Source organism: Lycorma delicatula, chromosome 6 (genome assembly GCF_047948215.1).
Source record: "Lycorma delicatula isolate Av1 chromosome 6, ASM4794821v1, whole genome shotgun sequence".
NCBI lineage: Eukaryota > Metazoa > Arthropoda > Insecta > Hemiptera > Fulgoridae > Lycorma > Lycorma delicatula.
The window spans coordinates 13,611,152-13,632,173 of record NC_134460.1 but is presented as its reverse complement, the minus strand read 5'-3'; the positions used below and the strand labels follow the sequence as shown (position 1 = coordinate 13,632,173).

The 21,022-nt window shown below is 32.6% G+C and overlaps 1 protein-coding gene across 1 annotated transcript in view; it reads right to left on the bottom strand.

Moving 5' to 3' along the window:
* Window positions 1–10,976: 10,976 nt before the first annotated feature.
* Window positions 10,977–21,022, bottom strand: part of LOC142326618 (KIF-binding protein) — a 34,194-nt gene continuing 24,148 nt past the window's right edge. Inside the window, exons 5-7 of the mRNA XM_075369210.1 lie at window positions 20,245–20,505; window positions 17,337–17,487; window positions 10,977–15,658 (exon numbers count right to left, since the gene is read on the bottom strand). Coding sequence (XP_075225325.1) covers window positions 15,533–15,658; window positions 17,337–17,487; window positions 20,245–20,505 — 538 coding nt within the window. The 3' untranslated portion in view covers window positions 10,977–15,532. The remainder of the gene's footprint in view (window positions 15,659–17,336; window positions 17,488–20,244; window positions 20,506–21,022) is intronic.

Sequence of the window (21,022 nt, the reverse complement as noted above, 5' to 3'; positions counted from 1 at the left end):
TTGGAATTTCTTTTTTCTAATCGTTCATCTTAATCGTCAAATTGTTAAACGTCATATTTAAACATAAATTATATTTTACTTCATAGAAAATGTCTGATCGAGCAAAGTATTTTTACGAGGGTCTTTCGGAACGTTCTCAGCGTGTTTAAGAAAACATGATTTTCAGAAATTTTTTATTTTATTTTTCAACGTAATCACTTTACAATTCGATACATTTACACCGGCGTTTCTCAACCTGGAAGTCGCGACCCATGGGGATCTCTAAATTAGCCTACAACGTTACACGTAAAAAATAATGAAATAAACGTTTTACTTAACATTTATAAGTACGCATGTAAAGAAAATAAATTAACGAGATGAGTCGGGTTTGTTTAAAATTGAATGGTTTCTCCATACGCGGATCTATGTTCCTATATTTCGTTTTTTGGCGCAACCGTAGACGAAAATTCCTTTTCAAAGAGGTAAGACGTGGCTCACAAGCATTTTCAACGCTTCTTCGATTAAATTCCCATATTCTCTTAAATCTTCAAACGTGAATTGTATTTTTAACGTTTTATCGGCAGAAATTTCGATGAGTCGGTCGTGAATCTCAACCGGTAACTTAGCGGCTGCAACGTTCCGGGACGTACTCCAACGACTAAATTTTGTCATGTTAGAACATGACGCTCTCACATTATGCAAGCAGAACAGATTACCTTTCTAGACTATCGAATACTCAACTTTTAATGCGCTCAGTATCATGAGATTTGTCAAACTCAATAAATTAAGCGGTTGCCTCAGCTCTGACTTCAACAATTGAAGTCGGTTCTTCAGGATTGGTCCTGGGGCTCAAATTCGATGAAAACGACGGATGTGAAAGCACTTGGAATTGTAAGGAGTGCGTGCAGGCGCATTGTCGTGATGAAAGAGCACATGACCAACTTTAACTGCAGCAGCTCAATTTTTTATTCTTGAAAATGAACGATTCGAACTTTAATTTTATCCATATTTCAGTAAATGTCTAACGCACGCGTCTGAAATTTTGCAGCACGTCATCCAAATTACCGACCATTTTCTTTTTTTTAGCTTCTGGTACCATCATTCACCACCGCTTCAGAGGATGAGATGAAGGCAATTTTTAGCGAGTGAAAATGCCGTAAACGACCCTGTCTAAGAAACACTGACTGATGAAACGTTTTTGTTATGTTTATTTTAATAAGCCTAGAATCACCTCTTTTAGTTGTAGCAATTATTTGCGTTAAAGTTTAATGATAACTTAGTATTAAATAATAACCATATACACACATTCTCTTAAGATTAAATGACAAGATGTAGGCTATACATATAATTTTACAAATGTTGGAAAAAACAATACAAACCTAACAAAATTACAAGATGATAATTATAACTACATTTAATCCCACGAAAAACGATATAATGGAATAATACTATGACAAACACAAAATACTCTACTACGAATTTAACTGAACAATTTGCGCAATGAGGGAGAGTTATTCATACAGGTATTTTGTGTGTGTGTGTGTGTGTCTGTGTAAGGTAAATATACATAGTATAATATAATGTAACATGATGTAAAAGTAATATAATGTAACATGATGTAAAAGTAACAAGATATTTGTGATAGTCCCACGAAATTGCGCGGTCTCTACAAGCTTTGTTAACTGTGGGATAAGCATTCAATTTATGCATTTTTACTATTATTACGTATAAAAAGAAATAATAAGACTAACAAAAAAATAAATAAAAAATAGCAACAATAGATTACATAATAAAGCTAAAAAATTAGTTTACCTAAAAGAATTACTGGTATACTTATTTCAACTACTAATAGTACTTTTTTGTTTACGGAAAGAAAATAAGATATGGTACATTTAATATGTAAACAAAATAAAAATCATACAGAAATTAAATTGGTCATACCGAATGAAAAAAAGAAAGATCGAATGAAAAAAATTATACGTAAAATGTAAAATGGCGTGTATCGATCACTTAAAATTGATTGATAGGTGTGATTTTATATCAGGAACTATATTTGATGATTTATAAAAAATATAAACGGTTAGAGGAATAATGAAAAGAATATAAATACGTTGATTTACTATTTTTTTCTTTACTTTAGACAGGTAATTTGGTTAGCTGGCATTTCTCCCGCCACCACCCCATTCGGTCGCCCTAGAGCATAGACCAAATGTACTGTGCCAATAAACGGCTACTGTGCCTCGAAACAGATTTGCGACCTCGTTTCCTAATTGCTCCTAATGAGCTCCTATCATGCGTGAGCGGTTAAGCTGGGCGCCATACAGCACCCGCCTATGTGTCCCTACCGCTCACTTTTCACACTAAAACTAAATCGGGGAGGCGCACCCCTTGTTACATTTAAAACAGTCAAGTTACATATTAAAAGACGGCAATTTAAGCCGCCACGCCTCGGTCGCTGTTTGCCAGCTAGTGTCTGTCCACCATTTAAGCGCTTGGAGCTTTATTGGCTGATGGCAGCCATTATTTCCAGGAAGGTTTTCCACCGACACGCCACAGGAATCAATAAATCCCCATAAATTTAAACTTAAACTACCGATGACGGTTGAACATCGCAACCTCATCGAGGAACTCCCACACGGTCCGACAATGCGGCTCACGCCACATTGACTCGCCGTTTATGAGCGGCCAGTTTTCCCCCTGACCTCTAAGTTCCAGGGTGGCCCGGTCTCTGGCCCCCCCCCAAGAGCAGGGCAGTCGAACATTAGGTGTTCGTTCGACTGGACCTCGCCACAGACGCACAACTCATCAGCCGCCAGGCGAAACCTGAACAGATATTGCATCAAATTCACGTGGTTGGTGAGCACTTGGGCACCCGCCGCCCTTAAAAATGAACTTGAGGCATACCATCCCCCCAGATCCTGTATAAATCTATACAGAGGTCTTCCCTTAGACGTGGTGTGCCATTCATGCTGCCATGTCTCCATCGCGAGGCCCCAAAGCCTCTTCCGCAGGCGGGAAATGGGCAACTGTTCGAAATTTAGACCCGGTGCATTGTGATCACCGTTCCGTTCTGGTTCTAGCCCGGCCCGAAACCGTATCCCAAATACCTCGGTTTCCCGACCTCTTCGCAACTTCCACATGGCTGCTCGAACTTTCACCACTAAATCGATTGGGAGAGCCTTTCCCAATACGGTAGTAGCCTCGTAGGAGGTTGTTTTGAAAACACCAGTGCATACAATTAAGGCTCTGCGCTGGGCACTCCTTAAATTTAGAAGCAGTGCTCTATTTCTATCCAACCTATGCGCCCATACTGGCGCCGCGTATGCAATCATAGACTCGAAGACACCTCGGTACACTAAGTACATTTGGCGACCAAAATTTAGACAGGTAAAAGTAATCAAACATTATTTGCTATTATTATTATTTTCTAATATATTTTTTTACGAGTAAAAAAAATTGTGGAAGTAAGACATGTCGCATAATGATACGAGTTTCTATAGTAATTCGAAATTAATTTAGAATTTCTGATTCTTGACGTTTTGAAGTCCCCGTGTTCAAGCACGACAGGAAGTAAAAATTCTTTGTACGCATCCGTGTTAGTTTGATTTAAAACTTTTTTTACCTGTAAGCAATTGTCGAAAAAACAAATGATGAAAAAAGAAATTGTGGAATATTGTATTGTCACCCGACCGTACTGTGCAAAATTTCATCAGTTGACAATGTCAGGAAGTATGTTAAATTAAGGACGCAAGATTTGAGGTCAAATGTGAAAAAAAAACTGAAAAAAACTGATAAGAAATAGAACCTTTAAAGAGGATATTAAAATAACCACTATCAATTACCTGGCGTTCGGAAAGTAGCTGTGCAATATGTTTTAGAATATTATTATGTGGTGAATTCTGTTTTTCAGGCGTAAGTTGGTTGCCCTATGAGTTCGCTGAGCTTTCTCAGTAATAAACAAAAATGCTACTTGTTGAGTTGTGATTGAGCGTGCTTCGTTTATTAGAATCGATAGTTACGAGAAATATATCTATAGAGGAATGCATCTTTCTCGTCGAACATGTCTATCGTGAAGGAGATAAATCAGAATAAATTTAGTGAAGCGGAAGTTTTCTGAAAAGTTTTCAAATACTCCTGCTCCTCACCGCAATGCGGTTCGAACTCTTATCGAAAAATTTCGGGCAACAGGCTCTGCTGAACAAGCCGATCTAAGCGGAGACCACTTAAACAAACGAACAGAAGCCGATTGATATTTCGAAAGCTATGGCTCAAAGTCCATCAAAGTCATCGCGTAAGTTGTAGGAAAGTAAGCTGTAAGAAAAGAACTGAAACTTTTCACCTGCAATGTGCGTTCAAGAATTGAAACCTATAGATCGTATCGAAAGACTAAATTATTGTCATCGGTTTCGACTAAAATTCCGTAGGTATCTTCGAAAATGCGTTTTTTACAGGTGGTTTCATTCGGGAAGTTATATTAATTCACAAATGTTGTGGTCGACACAACTAACCCCCGTGAATTACACGAACAATCTTTACACGAAGCGAAAATTGAAGTCTAGGTCAATGCGAGTAGAACGCTTATTGTAGGTCAAATTTGATTTTTGAAAATATACTCGCTACGGTACTGTTTTAACACACTTCATTAGTTAATAGAAGTGGATACCAATGACGGTGGGTTCCAATAAGATGGGGCGAAATCGCACACAGCTAACCGATCGATTTTTTTTACAAAATGTCTTTGGTGAACGTATCATTTGGAGGTGTTTGTGACCTGCACGGTCCTTCGGTCTGACTCCATTACTTTCTATAGGGGGCAGCGAAATAAGCAGTGTATCGCAACTGACCACGCACGATTGACGAACTGAAATTGGTATACGTACAAGACATTCCAGTACATCAAATACTTAGCGTTTGAAAACAAATTGAAACGCGTGCGGTGTTGTATTGATGATGGAGGAATTCATTTTCAACACGTTTTATTAACTATTCCAGTTAAGAAAGTTTTGTCATAACACTTTCATAATTCCAGCGCGCAACAACGTTCCGAACCCACTGTATTATACCTATACAATTAACTTGTATTTAATTTAAATTTTTAATTAATTACTTGTCAATTAGTAAGCATCTAATTTTGTTAATTTTTAATGCATTTTCATAAAGTAAGTAGTAAATTTTTTTTTTATTAATGATTTTGTAATACCTTATCATTAAATTAAAACAAGTGTATAAAACCCGCATTTTTTGTAATGGAAGGAGTACAATAATTTTTTTTTACAATATCTATCCGGTATCATAATTATTAACAGAAATATATGAAGCAAGAGTTGCTTTTTCGGTACTCGCTACACAGTCACTCATGCTGAAGAACCGAATTATTTAGCGATCTGAATATTATCTTAATTTTTTTGAGTTATCGTGTTGGTGGGCAATAATATATTCGGCACAATGAAGAAAGTCTTTCATTTAATTTAGTAGATCTGCAACTGGGCGATTGTCATTCTTGAAAGTGGTTATATGTATTTTAAATGAATACAACCATTACGGTTGTATTCATTTAACAATGATTTAACAAAATTAGTTTACAGTAAACCATCGATATCGTGTTACACCATCGATATCGAGAAACCAAATTTCTCGGTCCGATTTATTATTTCTAAAATGGGATTCGAAAAGGGAGAATGTGTTTAGAATGTCTTTAACAATTTTGTTAAACGCGTATTAATATTAAATTGTGGCTTTTCGATTCTGAAATTTTAAGAAATATAATGAAATAATTATTTTTTATAATAATTTTAATTAAAAACCTCGAGGGTGCAACAAATTTTACATCAAAATCGTTCAGTTACAGTTCTCTAACCTTTCCAAAAACAATAAAAAAGGTAGGTACTCTATTATTAACAGTCCGTATGTGTGTCCGTGAAAGCGAATACATATGCAGCCACTCGAGAAGTAATTCTTAGATAGAATAATGAATATTTTTCTAAAATATTAAAAAAAATTAAAACTTAATATATTTAACTTAAACAAGAGATAAATATTAAAAAATACGACTACAAGAAACCATTGCTCTTTAATACAGAATAATTACTAATACTGGATAAAGAGCAAGCGGGTGATAATTTTGTATATATATATATATATATATATATATATATATATATATATTCAACCGATTCATTTTATCATTTATTATTATGTTTATTTAGGCAAGCCTATCTTCTTACCAACGAATCGGTTTTAAAATTCACAATAAAATAAAAACGTTTGTGGCAGAAACTTGTTTGTAGGCCTATGTTAATGGATTATATATGTTAGTGAACTGTTAACAGATATAAATATTAGGAATAAACAGTTAATTGAAGGCAAAGACAAATTAATACAACAACATAATATGAATGTAGGACCGTAAGTAACAAATACATCACAATTAGAAAATTTACACGATAGAATTTAACAAAGAAACATAATATAAGCTAAACGGTTTCTTGTTGAACTATATATATAACAAAATCTAACGATACTAAAATAAACTAATCTATAATCAATTTTAAAAAACAATAATTTCATGTAATTCTTTATACGTTTTACCCAGTCATAAATATTATAGAAAGATTTCATCGTAAAAGAGTAATTATAAACGGTAGCCGTACAAAAATTAGTATTATAATAATAGTAATATAAGCATAATGTCATAACAATTACACAAATTATGAAAGTAGCACACGGTTGAAAAGAAAAAAATGAAACGGTTAATCTGTTGCACAATAAAACACATTTCGCATTAATACAAAGATAAATAACAACCCACAAATCAGTTGTGGCAGATCCCACACCGCAGACCTTGTATAATGTCCTTTTAAAATTATAAATTCATCGACTAATTTAAATGTCAGGTAAATTTGGTACAACAAAGAATTGCTAGCTTTTAACGATTTTATTGTTACAGATTAATAATGTATGTATATTCGTGGACTCGATTTTTTTTTTTTTTAGTTATTAAGATGTACGTAAAAAACCCGTTTATAAATTTCATACGTATATGATTGAAATTTCCTAAAAAAAAATTACCTTGTAAGTTTTTCAAATAGAAACAAAGTGAATAATATGATGTTATATAAAAAAAATAAATAATTGGTATAATTCAAAGTCGCATACGTAAATGTTGTTAATACAAACGAAAAAGATTTTATCAAAAAATAATGATTTGTAAGGAACGGACGATGCAGACAGTCGCACTAAATGATCTAGTGGTTAAACTCGTCATCGCAAATCAGTTGATTTCGAAATCGAGAATTCTAAGGTTCAAATCCTAGTAAAGGCAGTTAATTTTATACGGATTTGAATACTAGATCGTGGATACCGGTGTTCTATGGTGGTCGGGTTTTCAGTTAACCACACTTTCAGAAATTGTCGACCTGAGACTGACGACGATGTAAAGCCGTCGGTCAGTACTTCTCTCGTCGCGAATATATGTTGAGGGATTTTACGTACCCGCAACCGAAACGGAACCTTTAAGCGCTTTTTAAGTAGCGTTTTTCATCTCGCTTACTGAATAATCTTTCTACAAATTCGTTTCTTTCTTCTACTATCGGCGTTGGTTCTTGTATAGACGCCGCATCCTGAGTTTTTGTACGGTTTGTTGCGGTATGTTGTTTACGAGTTATTGGTGGGTTTCTATCGAAGATGGATTTATTCCTGGGCTCAAGTTTTTTATCCGACAGCGGGTGTATACTATTACCAAAAGCACAATTTAGACGTCTAAGATGCCGCCTATAGGGTAAAGCCGAATCTCCTAATAAATATACTCGGAGCATATTCATCACCGACTTAAAAATGGAATTCATATTAATAGTAAAAACCAAATACCATGAATACTGGAAATATAAAATAGGATTCTACTGAAGTACAATTACATAGATTAATCGTGCAGATGTGGGGAAGTAGAATTACGAAGGAAGCGGTATTTGATTTGCATGGCACTTCTCCCGCCAACACCCCATTCGGTCGCCCTAAAGCATAAGACCGAATGCCTGTGCCGCAAACGGCTGCCGATTCTCGAATCGGTTAGCGACCGGTGTCCTAACTAGGTCTTAGAGCTAACCTAATTGCGTGAGCGAATTAAGCATGGTGCCACACACCCTTGCTTCGCGTCCCACCGCTCACCTGTCATATATTCTAAAATGGGTAGGCGCACCCCGTCAACTACTGATACACATATCACATTCAATAATTTAAATTTATCACGTCAAAACAGCAATTCGCTGCCACGTCTAGGTCGCTAAACGCCAGCAAGTACTTGTCCACCAATATTACAGCGCTTGGAGCTTTAATTGGCTGATGGCCAGCCATAAGTCTCGGGTAGCTTCCCACAGCAGCGGGGTAGGAGTCTTTCCCTTAAATAAACTACTGATGCTGGTTGAACAAAACAACGGCATCAAGGAATACCCACACGGTCCGACAGTGCGGCTCACGCCAAATTGACTCGCCGCTTATGAGTGGCTAATTTTCCCCTTGACCTATAAGTTCCAGGGTGGCCTGAATTCTGCCCCTCCCCCCCAAGGGCTACGCAGTTTAACATCATGTAATCGTTCTACTGGACCTCCCCGCATACGCACAGCTCATCAGCTGCCAGGCGGAACTGAAACAAATACTGGTTCGCGTTGTTGGAGTCAAGTTCACGTTGTTGGAGAGCACCTGGGCACTTAAAAACGAAGGAGACGTATTACGATCACCCCAAATCTATACAAGGGCCTTTCCTTAGTCGTGGTGTGCCATTCTTGCTGCCATACATCCATCACGAGGATGTAAAGCCTCCTCCTCAGGCGAGAGATGGGCAACTGAACAAAATTTAGAACCGGTGCATTGTGATCACCGTTACGCTCCGGTACTGACCCGGCTCAAAACCGCATCTCAAATACCTCAAGCCTCCCTGCCTCTTCACATGGCCACCTGAACTTTCACCACTAAATCGATTGGGAGAGCCTTTCCCAATACGGTGGTAGCCTCATAGGAGGTTGTTTTAAAAACACCAGTGCATACTATTAATTCTCTGCTCTGGGCGCTCCTTAAATTCTGAATAAGTGCCCTATTTTGTAATGAAAATCCAGGAAGTGGTTTGAAATGCGATGAACTAGGATTGTATTTCAAACCACTTCCTGGATTTTCGCAATTGCAGATATAATCAAGTTTGAAGTTTTTTAAAATCTCAGGAATGTAGTTGTTACTCCAGTCTGCAGCAGGTTGATCAGCATCCATTTTTCACCGAATAATTTCTTGTAAACAATATTGTTTCTCTCTTTCCGACAACAGAGCCAACCATCTTGGCTTGAAATCATAAGAGTTTTACCACATTAATAAAGCACGTTCAACATTTTCATTCTTACTACAATCATGTTTCCTCTTTTGTTTACATTCTCATTTAGGACAACTGTAGTGAAGTCTAAGAAAGTCCCAGTGTCATTGCAGCTCTTGCCGACTACATTTAGGAAGTTTTCACATAAATTTATATCCTTGACAGTTTATGTTATATGGCTTTGAAATTTAAAATAAACAGACAAAATCACAAATGATCACAATGAAACAGTAGCAATGTAACAACAATTGAAGTTAACAGCTGAAGCATATGTAAAAAGAAAACTAAACGATTTAAATAAACGTTCAAATCAAATCATATATACAGTATACACAGTGTAGACAGATGAAATACAATGAAAGATGAATGCCCTGAAGTGTACTGTTGTACTGCATGTTATTTAGTCTGCCATCTTTCACAGACAGAAGTCTGGCACAACTGTTATCTATACGGATACTATAGTAAAATCAAACATAATGTCATAAACAAAATAATGTAGTACAATAAACATAAATAATCCATTCTGTATAATAACAAACAGATTCTTGATTCTATTACACGAAGATATACAAAATTCCTGTTTTTTGATTTGGTTTCAGAAAAACGATTCAATAATCCGGCTTATTCAATTGCCCAGTGATTCTAATAAGCAGCATCTACTGTATATACTATATAGCCAACACCCAATGTTGAAGAGGAAGGTGTTACTTCTACGGCTAAATATCACCTGTGTATCAGTGGAGATGGCATGGTAATGTTTAATAATGTATATAAATCAGTGAAGAATAAATAACCGTTTCATTCCTCAATTTTAATAATCTAACATAAGATGCTTATTCTTATAGATGGATTTGACACTACAACTACGACTCATGTTAAATTGCCTATACTTGTTTACTCATGACATTACAGAATAAGTCACAGTTTAGGTTTTTTTTTTTATTCTCGTGATGTAATGCTCACAAAAGGCGAACCATCATGAGGAAGTATTATACTTCACTTCTGGACCGATTGCAATGTGCTCTTCAGGCTAAACATCCACATCTGGCCAAAGATAATGCCTTCTCAGGTAGGCGCTGCAAAATGCCACGACTTACATTTTAAAGTATTTCCACATGCGCCAGATTACTTCTTCCCAAATCTGAAGAAATGGCTCGCTGGATAAGATTCACTTCAAATAATAAGATCAAAGCCGAGGCAATCGTTTATTTTTCTGACTGCATTATAATGAGGATATTAAAAAGTTAGAATGTAGATCAAAATATATCAAATTTCAAGGTTAATTCTCTGTCAGGCTGAGAAAACTTTGAATGAACCCCCTCATACATAGTTGGATAGTTAGATGGAAGGTGGGAAAAATAACTAAGAATATAATTTGTTTAAGTGCTCAGAAAACACATAGGAACTATACAAGCAGTTTTAAACTTATTATCAATCTACACAGATAGATGTAACCATCTTTGTATTTTTTGCTCAAAATTTTCAGGATGGCTCAATCTGCCAAAGTAAGGAAGGAATAATAGCAGAAGAATATAATGTGCATAATTAATTAATAATAATGCACCATTTAAATTGAATCCTACCTGAAATGAAGGTTATAAAATTCTTGAATTAGTAAAAAAGGTTTTATAAAAACATTATCAAGTAATAACAATAGTACTTTTTTATATCGGTTAAAATTCTTTGTACAAACAATAAAAAATTATAAATAAATCAATCAATGAAACACTGGTAAATCTACATCTAAATCATGCTTGAAAAGTCTCTATACACTAATTTTATAAATCCAGGCTTAAAAAATTAATAAACAGTTAAAAAAAAATATCAAATAAGCGAAATAAAAAAATAAATTTAGTATCTAAAATTAAACCTAAATAATTTTATCAGTAACAACATAATTACATACAGAAACGTTATTTTAACGATACATAATATTTATAAATAATATATTTTTAGTTAAGAATATTTATACATTGATAACATAATGGTTACAATCTGCAAATATACTCAAACTAATATATATATTTACTCAAAAGTAAAATATAGATAACCTACTGTAATATAATAATCCTTACTAAGTACATAGCATCATTATATCCTTATTAAAACATCAGTGTACAAAAGAAAAACAATTATACGTAAATATTAACTGCAGTCAAATAGAGATATTATTTAACTATATGTTACCTGTTTAATATTATACTGCCTCAGAACAAACTGAAAGATTAATTACAGTCTATTATATGAACTGTAACTGTTTTATATGAAAATATCAACACTGATGCATATGTAAATAAAAAATTACCAAAGTTACAAAAAGATAATTTCTTTCTATCACCAATAAAGATCACTTAAGGTAGTGGACAAGTTTATGATTGATTTTAAGTTCTAATTGTGCCATACATTAGTTTCAAGTCACCGTCAAAAATTTATAATGATTTGTTGAGTAATTTATTATGAACGTAACATAATATGCTTTAAAATAAGCGTGAGCATAAGCATAAACTGCTTTATAATCTGATTTTATTCAACTCACAGTTTAGTATTATCACACACCGGCAAGATATTCTTATGTTGATGACTTATTTTTATTATTTATATTCAACATTTTTCAAAAGTACCAATATCATCAGTTCTTTCATAAGGAATATAACATTTTTAAGACCATATGAATCGATTTAATAAAAGCTAAACAACAGTGTTATTTTTTCCGAAAGTCACTTTCTACAAAGTTTATAGAACATAACATGGCTATACATAAAATGGCTACATAATATGGCTATTTAACATTTTTTAACCGATTCATGTAACTTGAAAATGCAATTCTTTTAAAAAAAAAAAATGAAAAAGAAAGTACCTCTGAAAACACATTCTTTAACATAAATAAGAATGAATCAAACATATGAATATTTTCCTTAAACTTTTTAACGGTTAGCGATAATATGAATAAATATTTCATTTGACCATTACGTTTAATTTAAAAATTTAATAAAATACCGACAATAATCCAATGATGGTACACAATTCTGCAATATAAATCCTGAAAAATAAAAACCATTTGAGCGTTAAGGATCAGCATACGGTTTGCTTTGAAGATTTCTACATTAAATGTTACAAAGAGATAGCGTAATACTATAACCTAGCTTTAAATTTAGATAATAGACAATCACACTGATAATTTAAAAATTTCAAGTACAGAATACAAATAAAATTACAATACAAGTAGACAGATTTGGAAAAAAATTACATCATAAAAACCAGTCATTATGTTTATTACTAAATTCATCATCATTCACTAAAGGCTACGCCTTGTCAATTTAGCCAGGTCACTTTCATCTCCGCCTCTCTTCAAGTCATTATATGAACCAAGGCCCATCTCTTCTTTAACATTATTGACGATGGTTGCTTTCGGTCTACCTCTAGGTTTCTTACCCAAAATCTTGCCCTCAATTATATTCGTCAAGAACCGGTCATTGTTGTATTGTATGCCCTATCAATTTTGCTATTTTTCTTCGTATAACATTTAGCAAGGACCTCTTCTCACTCACTTCTGCTAACACTTGATCATTTCTTTTCCTATCCACCCAGCTTGTTCTTATTATTCTCCTCCAAATCCATGTTTCCATTGCTTCCAGTCTTCTTCTTTCTGCTTTCCCAAGTGTCCATGTTTCACACCCATAATTTAGAACACTCTAGACATAAGTTTTAGCGAACTTTCCTTATTTGCATACTAATATGATTATCAGTCAGTATATTCACCCAAATAACAAAACCTATCAACCTTCTCTACAATAGTACCACCTAATTTAATATCAACTTTTGTACCTTCCTTTGTTTTTCCTACAGTCAATCTTTGTCTTCTCCTTATTAATTTTCAGTTAAAGTTTTGTTAGTACTTTAGATGGCGTTTCTAATATAATCTCCATTTCTCTTGCTGATTCCGCCAGTAACACAATATCATCTGCAAAGCAGATAATATGTATGGATTTTCCATTAATTCTGATTCCTTTTACAATAGCTTTTACAATAAACAAATTAAACAGAAATGGTGACAGTGGGCAACCTTGCCTGACTAGCCTCTTACTTTGGCCTCTTTTCTTAAAGCCACTGATTTCAATTTCCGTTTTCTGCATTTTATACAGATTCAGAATTAATCTTCTATCCTTCCAGTCGAACTTTATTTCCCTCGTTTAAAATAGCAATTCCCAATCCACTTTGTCAAAGACTTTTTCTAAGTCTACAAAAGTCAAAAGGTCTTCCTATAAACCCCAACTCTTCTCTCTAATAACACTCTCAGCGAAGGAAAGTAGCCTCTCTACTTCCCTTCCCAGATCTGAAACTGAACTGGTCTTCTCCCAAATTTGCCTCAATTTTTCCTTTTATTTGGCTTTTAACAATGTTTAGCATTAACTTTGAAGTGCGGGATAACAAAGAGATTGTTCTGTAATTGGTGCAATCCATTGCATTTCCCTTCTTAGGAATTATTACAGTTTTGCTATTTATAAAATCTAGCGGCGGTATGGTTCCCTCTTTGTAGCAACATTTGATAAGCCTATCTAAACACTCCTTTGTTGACTCTCCTAATTATTTTAATATTTCTGCTGGGATGTTATCTGTGCCTGTCGCTTTGCCATTACTCAGGTTATTCAAGGCGTTGACAAATTCTTCCTTAGATACAGGTGGTCCCATCATGTCTTTATCCACCCTATTTTCATTTTCCATTCCCTACTGTTAAAAATATCCTTTCCTTCATATAGCTCCTCAATATATTCTTTCCAACTGTCACCTACATCATCTAAATCCGAGAAGATCCCCATTTTTATTCCTAACCGTATTTGTTTTTGTTCTCAATTTTATCATCACTGACTTATTACTCGAATAAGCCCTGTCAGTTTTTCCTCTTTCTAGATCTTTCTGAATCTCCTCATTTGTCTTGCAAACCTTTTTCAAAAACCTTTCTTTTTCCAGTCTGCATTTTTGAGTAATATGACAAAATTAGTGGCAGCATTATTTTTATCGATGTGTTTTAAATTATCTTGCTTATTATAAAGACTAAAAAAATTGAGAATGATCTTATTTTATTCTAAAAAAAATTTTTTGAAAATTGCCCAATTTCACTTCATTACTGAAATTTGTCTTCATAAAACTGAAAAAAAAGTACAGAAAAGTAACTTTCACCAACATTTTAATGTTATTCAATCTAATTCTCACGGATGATTTTGAAACTCTGGCTTAATAATTGCTGGTAAATTTAAAAGTAACAGTTATTCCAGTCAGGAATTATTTAAGTAAAAAAATTTGCAGTTTGTTCAGATAATTTTAATAAAAAAATGTGGTGTTAATGTTACATTACAGTGGTTTTTTTCTCTCTCTGCTGCTGTTAGGTAATACACCATTTTAACTGCTTTGTGGAGAGCTGCTTTAAAGATAAGATGCCAATAGTTTTTTCTGTGAAAGTTGCTGTACATCACCAATACTGACATTATATGTTTCACTTATAACTATCAAATTATCCAAGAAGTGATTACATTGATCTGTTTGCAGGCATTGAACATTTAACAATGATATTTCCTTATTTACCTTATAAAAATAAACATACAGATTTTTAATGATAACCATTCTTAACTGCAAAAGCTACTGCTTGATAAAGCCATTCATCTCAAAATGGATAAATTTTTCAAATTAAAGCAATAAGTATTAAAGAGATTTTTAGTTTTACATTTTAGACAACTTCATTAATTATTTGAAATTTTGGAAGTTACCAGAAAAACAGCTGTGGGAGATAAAATACATCGCTGTGACTTCTTTTACAATATTTATGAAGTAGGCGATTAAGTTTAAGACTCAATATCAAAGATATAAAGTGATCAGTTTAATAATACACTTGGTACCTTCTAACAAATAACCAGATCAATCTGATCACTAAAATAAACAATATATCACATTCAAAAGACCGAGAAATATTATAGTACAATAACACAGCAGAATGTACCAGAATTAGTTGATAATTGTGTTTTAAGACTACTCTCAAAAATTAAATTACAGAAATTATTATTTTAGATAATTACAGTTTTGAACACCCATTTACTTTCATTATAATAGAAGTACATAATTTTATTTTAGTTATACTAAAAAAAATTATTAAGACAATAATTTAAGAAGTGATATGAAAATACTAATATGGAAACAAGTATGGTATACTTAAATAACAGAACTAATTTTCAGCATTTTCACAGGTAACAATTTAACCATTTCAACACAAACAGATAATTCCATAGCAATATGCTGTTTAGCATTTTCATTCACCTCACAGTAGTCTACAACCATCTGAAAGAGAAAATAAAATTGTTAATTATAAAGTACTATTGCTTCATAATAAAATTCATATTCTTAATTCAATACAAAAAATCCACCACCATCTATCTGAATTTTATCTTTTTTGATATAATAATGTCCATCTCCAGCCACCACTCAAATTTTCATTTGTAATTAACAACGCATCCTGACCCATAATGTAGGTATGTAACAAGTTACATACAGATCAAGGAACATAGCTATTTAAAGGCTTAAATCAACAAAACTGTACGTATACAGGAGTCAAGAATCTAATACGAATTCTACTACACAACTTATACTACGTCTATCTTAACAAGCTGAGGTTAGTGTGTCAAAAGTAAAGACCAGTTATTATTAAAATAAAGCAGAGAAAAAATTGACTAAAAAAAACTTTTTTAATTTTCTACATTTCACCTTTGTTTTTATACTGAAATGGGCATTTACCATTACGTAAAACATTGAAAATATAAGCCTACATGTCACTTAATAAAAAACAATAATAGGATTGTAAAGGAAAGGTAAAAAAGAAAGGACTGTAAAAACAAGATAATGAAAGGATGTGTAGGGTTCTCACAACATATAGAACATTTACACATGGAATTACTACAGCAGAATTCTAAAAAAAATAATTGTTAATTTATTTCATAAACTAAGAAAATGATTTTCAGAATAAACAATTTTAATTGTACACTTTGATGCACAAGATGGACGTGCAATTTATAAAAATTTATTTTAAGTAAACGCCCAATGAATAACCTAAATTAGACAGGCTCTGATTATATCAGACCACTGCTCTGATTATATCAAATGTGATCGGTTAACGGTTATGAAAAAATATCAGTTAGTATGCACCAAGGTAGCAAATTACCTTTAATCTACTTTAAAAGCTCTTTCTTTACTGCTACTTTAAAGCTCTTTTCTTATTGTTTAAGAGATGATAAATCTGTACCATTAATAAATAGGACCTGTAACTATGATGACATACCTTGACAAAACCCATTTCAATAACGGCGTTATAATGAACAAATAAGCAAATGAAGCCTAGTTTTTCAATAAAAATTCTGTATACCAAACTCTTTAGATTCCATGGCAACAGAAATCACGAAAACAATATTATTCTCACTCTTTTAACAAGTATTTAGTTTCAACAAGTCAAATTAAATTTTAACACAAGGAATAAACCCTCTTATCAGATTATATAATATGAAAATTTAGTATACCCCTTAATAAACTCACAATGACTGCCTTCATTTTTCTTCATTCATCACTGTAGGTCAATAAAATTCACAGAATTCACAATTTCATCAACCTTTTAAGTTATATCATGAAATAAATTGCAAGCTGAACTTCTTTGAAATCAACAAGCCTGCTTGTCACAGTTAAGTCATTCTCACAGGAAGTGAATGATACCAGACTACTAACATAATGTAACAGCTTCTGATTTGATTAATTGTTTATCAACTTTTATTAACTAAATCTTTTATTAACAAATTATTTTTAATATTATTATTTATTATTTTTAATATCTTTTGAAATTATTTTTAACAAATGTGAAAAGCATCATTACAAAAATAACATTATAATACACTTTAACAACTGCTATAAATGATGAAAATAAAACAAGGTAATATTGGAAGAGTATTAAAATATTAAGTATTAAGTTAGTTACCTTATAATGTTCATAACTTTTCTTAGTATTTTGCAACTGAACAGCTTTGTCTGGCGACACAAGTTTGCTATACAACCTACCCAAGTAAAAGTAGGAAATTAAAGCTGCATGTTCCAAATCGGCACTGAACTCTTTTGGAAACTCTTTTGTTCTAAAAAAAAAAAAAATAAGACATACAAATTAAAAGTAAAAATATTAAACAAAATTTATTTTTAACACAATTAAACTTATGACTTTACAAAATTTGGTTTCTCAAGAATTTAAAGAAGTACTTAAAGCTAAATGGGAAAGATACAAGTGTTTTCTACAAGTGTTTAATTTATTTTAGAAGTATATAAATTTGATATTTTATAAACATACATTTCATGAATTTATTATATAGTTTATTTCATTATGCTTTAAAAATTAACATAAAATATTTTATTTTTCAATCGTGGTACCATTGGTGTTTGAGATTACGTATAAATAAAGTAAATTAAAATTCAACCTTACCAACAATTTGTCTCTGTTTTTCGAGTACTTTTGGTCATTCAAACATCATCAGGAAAAGTTTTCCTTCGGTTTAAAAGATTAAAATTATAGATTAATACGTTAAAAAATATTAAAATCATAACAAGCGGTCGTCATAGGATTAAAGTACGTCCATTACGTAGGAAAGTTGCAGTTGTTACAACTTATGATAATTTTAATACTTTTAAATTTAAGCAAAACTTTTTCTGATTATGTTGAAATGATCAAAAGTACTCGAAAAACACAGAAGAGTTGTTGGTAAGGTTGAAATTTAATTTATTTTACTTATACATAAATAATTTAAAATAACTGAATTTGGAACAGTCCAAACTCAAAGATTTGAGAAACTATTTTTAAACAGTAAAAAAATTTGATGTACTATTTAACAGAATAAAATTAAAGGATCTGTTTTTTACAACAAAAAAAAGGAAAAATATAAATGTTATTAAAAATAAAAATGTTTACAACCATGTTCTAACTAGATGTATTTTTTTTTCAGTCTGAAGATATGTTAGAAAAGCTACTCTGTTATGTCACGACAGTGCTACAGCAGCTGAAATCATGAACTTTAGTATCTTAAATTTCAAAATATTATGGCCCTCCTAGGTCTCTTAATTTCACATCACCAAATTTTTTTCTCCAGGAGCTTTCAAAAATATATTGTGTAAAATAATAAAAATTCTACTTCCATTGAAGAAATGAAACCAACATAAAAAAGAAATTTTACAAATTATAAACTAAATTACAAAAAGTATCCAACAAGTATGATTATGTGATATATTTAGTGAATGCCTCTCTATGGGCAGCAGCTGAACTGTAACAATTACAAAACCTCTTCAAAATTAAAAACAGATCTTAAAATTAAATTACATATACGAGGGTTATTCAGAAAGTAAGGAACGTTTCCACCTGACGCCGCCAGGCGCATGCCAATTGCGTATATATTGATGTGCTCATGCTCAGCACCTCAGTCAGTGTCCAGCCGTGACAACGGTAACATCTCCGCACTGCCTGTTTTTTTTATATACAAATTTGAAATTTGTGCTGCAATCGAAAATCCCGCCAGTTGTGAGGTGCAGTCTGATTCGTTTTTTGTTGGCAAAAAACTTAAAACCAATAGAAATTCATCGGGAACCGTGTAAAGTGTACGGGAACAACGTAATGAGTGAATGTTCTGTCAGAAAGTGGTGGATTCAGTTTAAAAATGGCCGAACAAACGTTCAAGATAAAGAGAAGAGTGGAAGTCCGAGCATTGTGACTGACGATCTGGTCTCCAAAGTTGACGAAAAGATTCGTGAAAACCGCCGTTTCACAATAATTGAGCTTTCTCTATGTTTCCCACAAGTTTCATGGACTTTATTGTTTGAAATTGTTTCACAGAAGCTAGGCTACCACAAATTTTGTGCAAGATGGGTGCCAAAACGTCACTGAGTGGTTGAGATCACAGGCGGCAGAATTCTATGACACAGGAATTTCAAAGCTTGTCCACCGCTATGATAAGTGCCTGAATTTGTATGGTGATTAGTTTTTCTTGTACTTGGTTTTATTAAAATTCCAAAACATTCCTTACTTTCTGAATAGCCCTCGTATATTAAAGCAAATATACTCATTCCATTATTTACTTTTAACTTGTTTTGGTGGGTGTTTTGTGAATTTTATGTCACCAGTAAAGTTAATTGTTAATTTTTATTTGGTAATTTTTCTGACTGAGGAATTAATTTTCTGGTACACTTTATTCAATTCTAATGAACAATTAGAAACAGGAATAAAAACCTATCTTTATCCAGTACGCACTTGAGTCATTAGTCTTTTATTGGACCCCCCAAATTATTAGAAAGTTCTTGGACAATTAAACAAGCACACAGGATCACCATCTTACTAAGTTCCAATACATGAGTGCTCAGCGTGTTACCGGCGAATGAAAGTATGGCATCACAAATGCAGGGCCTGACCCGACTCGCACAGCTTTTGCTTGAAGAAGAAATACAAGTTAAGAGAAAAGGAATAATTAACTGACAGATGAAATGCCTTTCATCAGGGAAGTATACAGGGTCAATCAGGATTTTTTTTACAGTCAAGACCAAGCACTGTTATTCAAAATAGTAAAATATATTTTTGTGTATTCTTAAATGCATTCACAAGGTTTTTAAAAATGTACTCAAAAACTCAAATATGGTGGGCAAGTAAATTTCAGTTTATTATTCTGCTTTAATGATTAATAATAATTAAATAATAGATAAATAAAGCTGCTGATAAATAAAGTGAAAAATATAGCACAACAAATGATGCAGCTGAAGATTATATATACATACCTACAATAAAGAGACAACCAGTCAGACTTTATAAAAAGTCTATTCTATCAAACAAAAATCAATCTTCAACTACTTCTTTTACTTACTTGATGTCTTTCAGAAGGTCAAGAAAACTGTTGTATGCATTAATTGCTTTACTAGCAAGAAAATTAATTTTCTTTAACGCATGAGCAGTAGGTCGTTCAGGATTATCTTGCATTCTCTGGACCTTAGCATCAAGGATAGTCGAATAAGTTTCACCTAATTCAAACCATAACTCACGACATACACAGGAATAATAACTCGGGTTCAATTCAGCAATAACATCTTCCAATAAATTTATTCGTTTTTTATGAAGTTTACATTGCCTGTAAATTAAGTTTTAATTAAAAAAATAATTGTATTTAAAAGTAGTGTATATATTTTATAACTGCTATAAACTTTCATAAAATACAGTGAAAACAATGTTGTTGTTTCCAAACTTAAGTTACATAAATAACTCGCTCCTTGGTCGAAAAAAAGTCTGATGGAGCAGTCTCAACTGTACAAGAGATGTAGCAAAACTACTTTCTGTGGTTTTGTTTTTACCACTGACTTTACACTATTAAGGGAGCTTTACGATGAGAAGGACCTTTCATGAAACATTTTTTTCTAACAATCCATCATTTACAATTGCATAATACTGCTCTAATGAACAAATTTTGCAATAATTTATAATTCATAATGTAAAATAAAATTAACTGTTTACATTAGCATTTACTTTTAACATAATTTCATTAACATCTCCTTGTAATGTAATCCAATTTTTCAGTAATACTAGTTTGGCTACATTTTTAATAAAACCAATATACTTGTAAAAATTAACATTAATGTAACAGGCCCCCT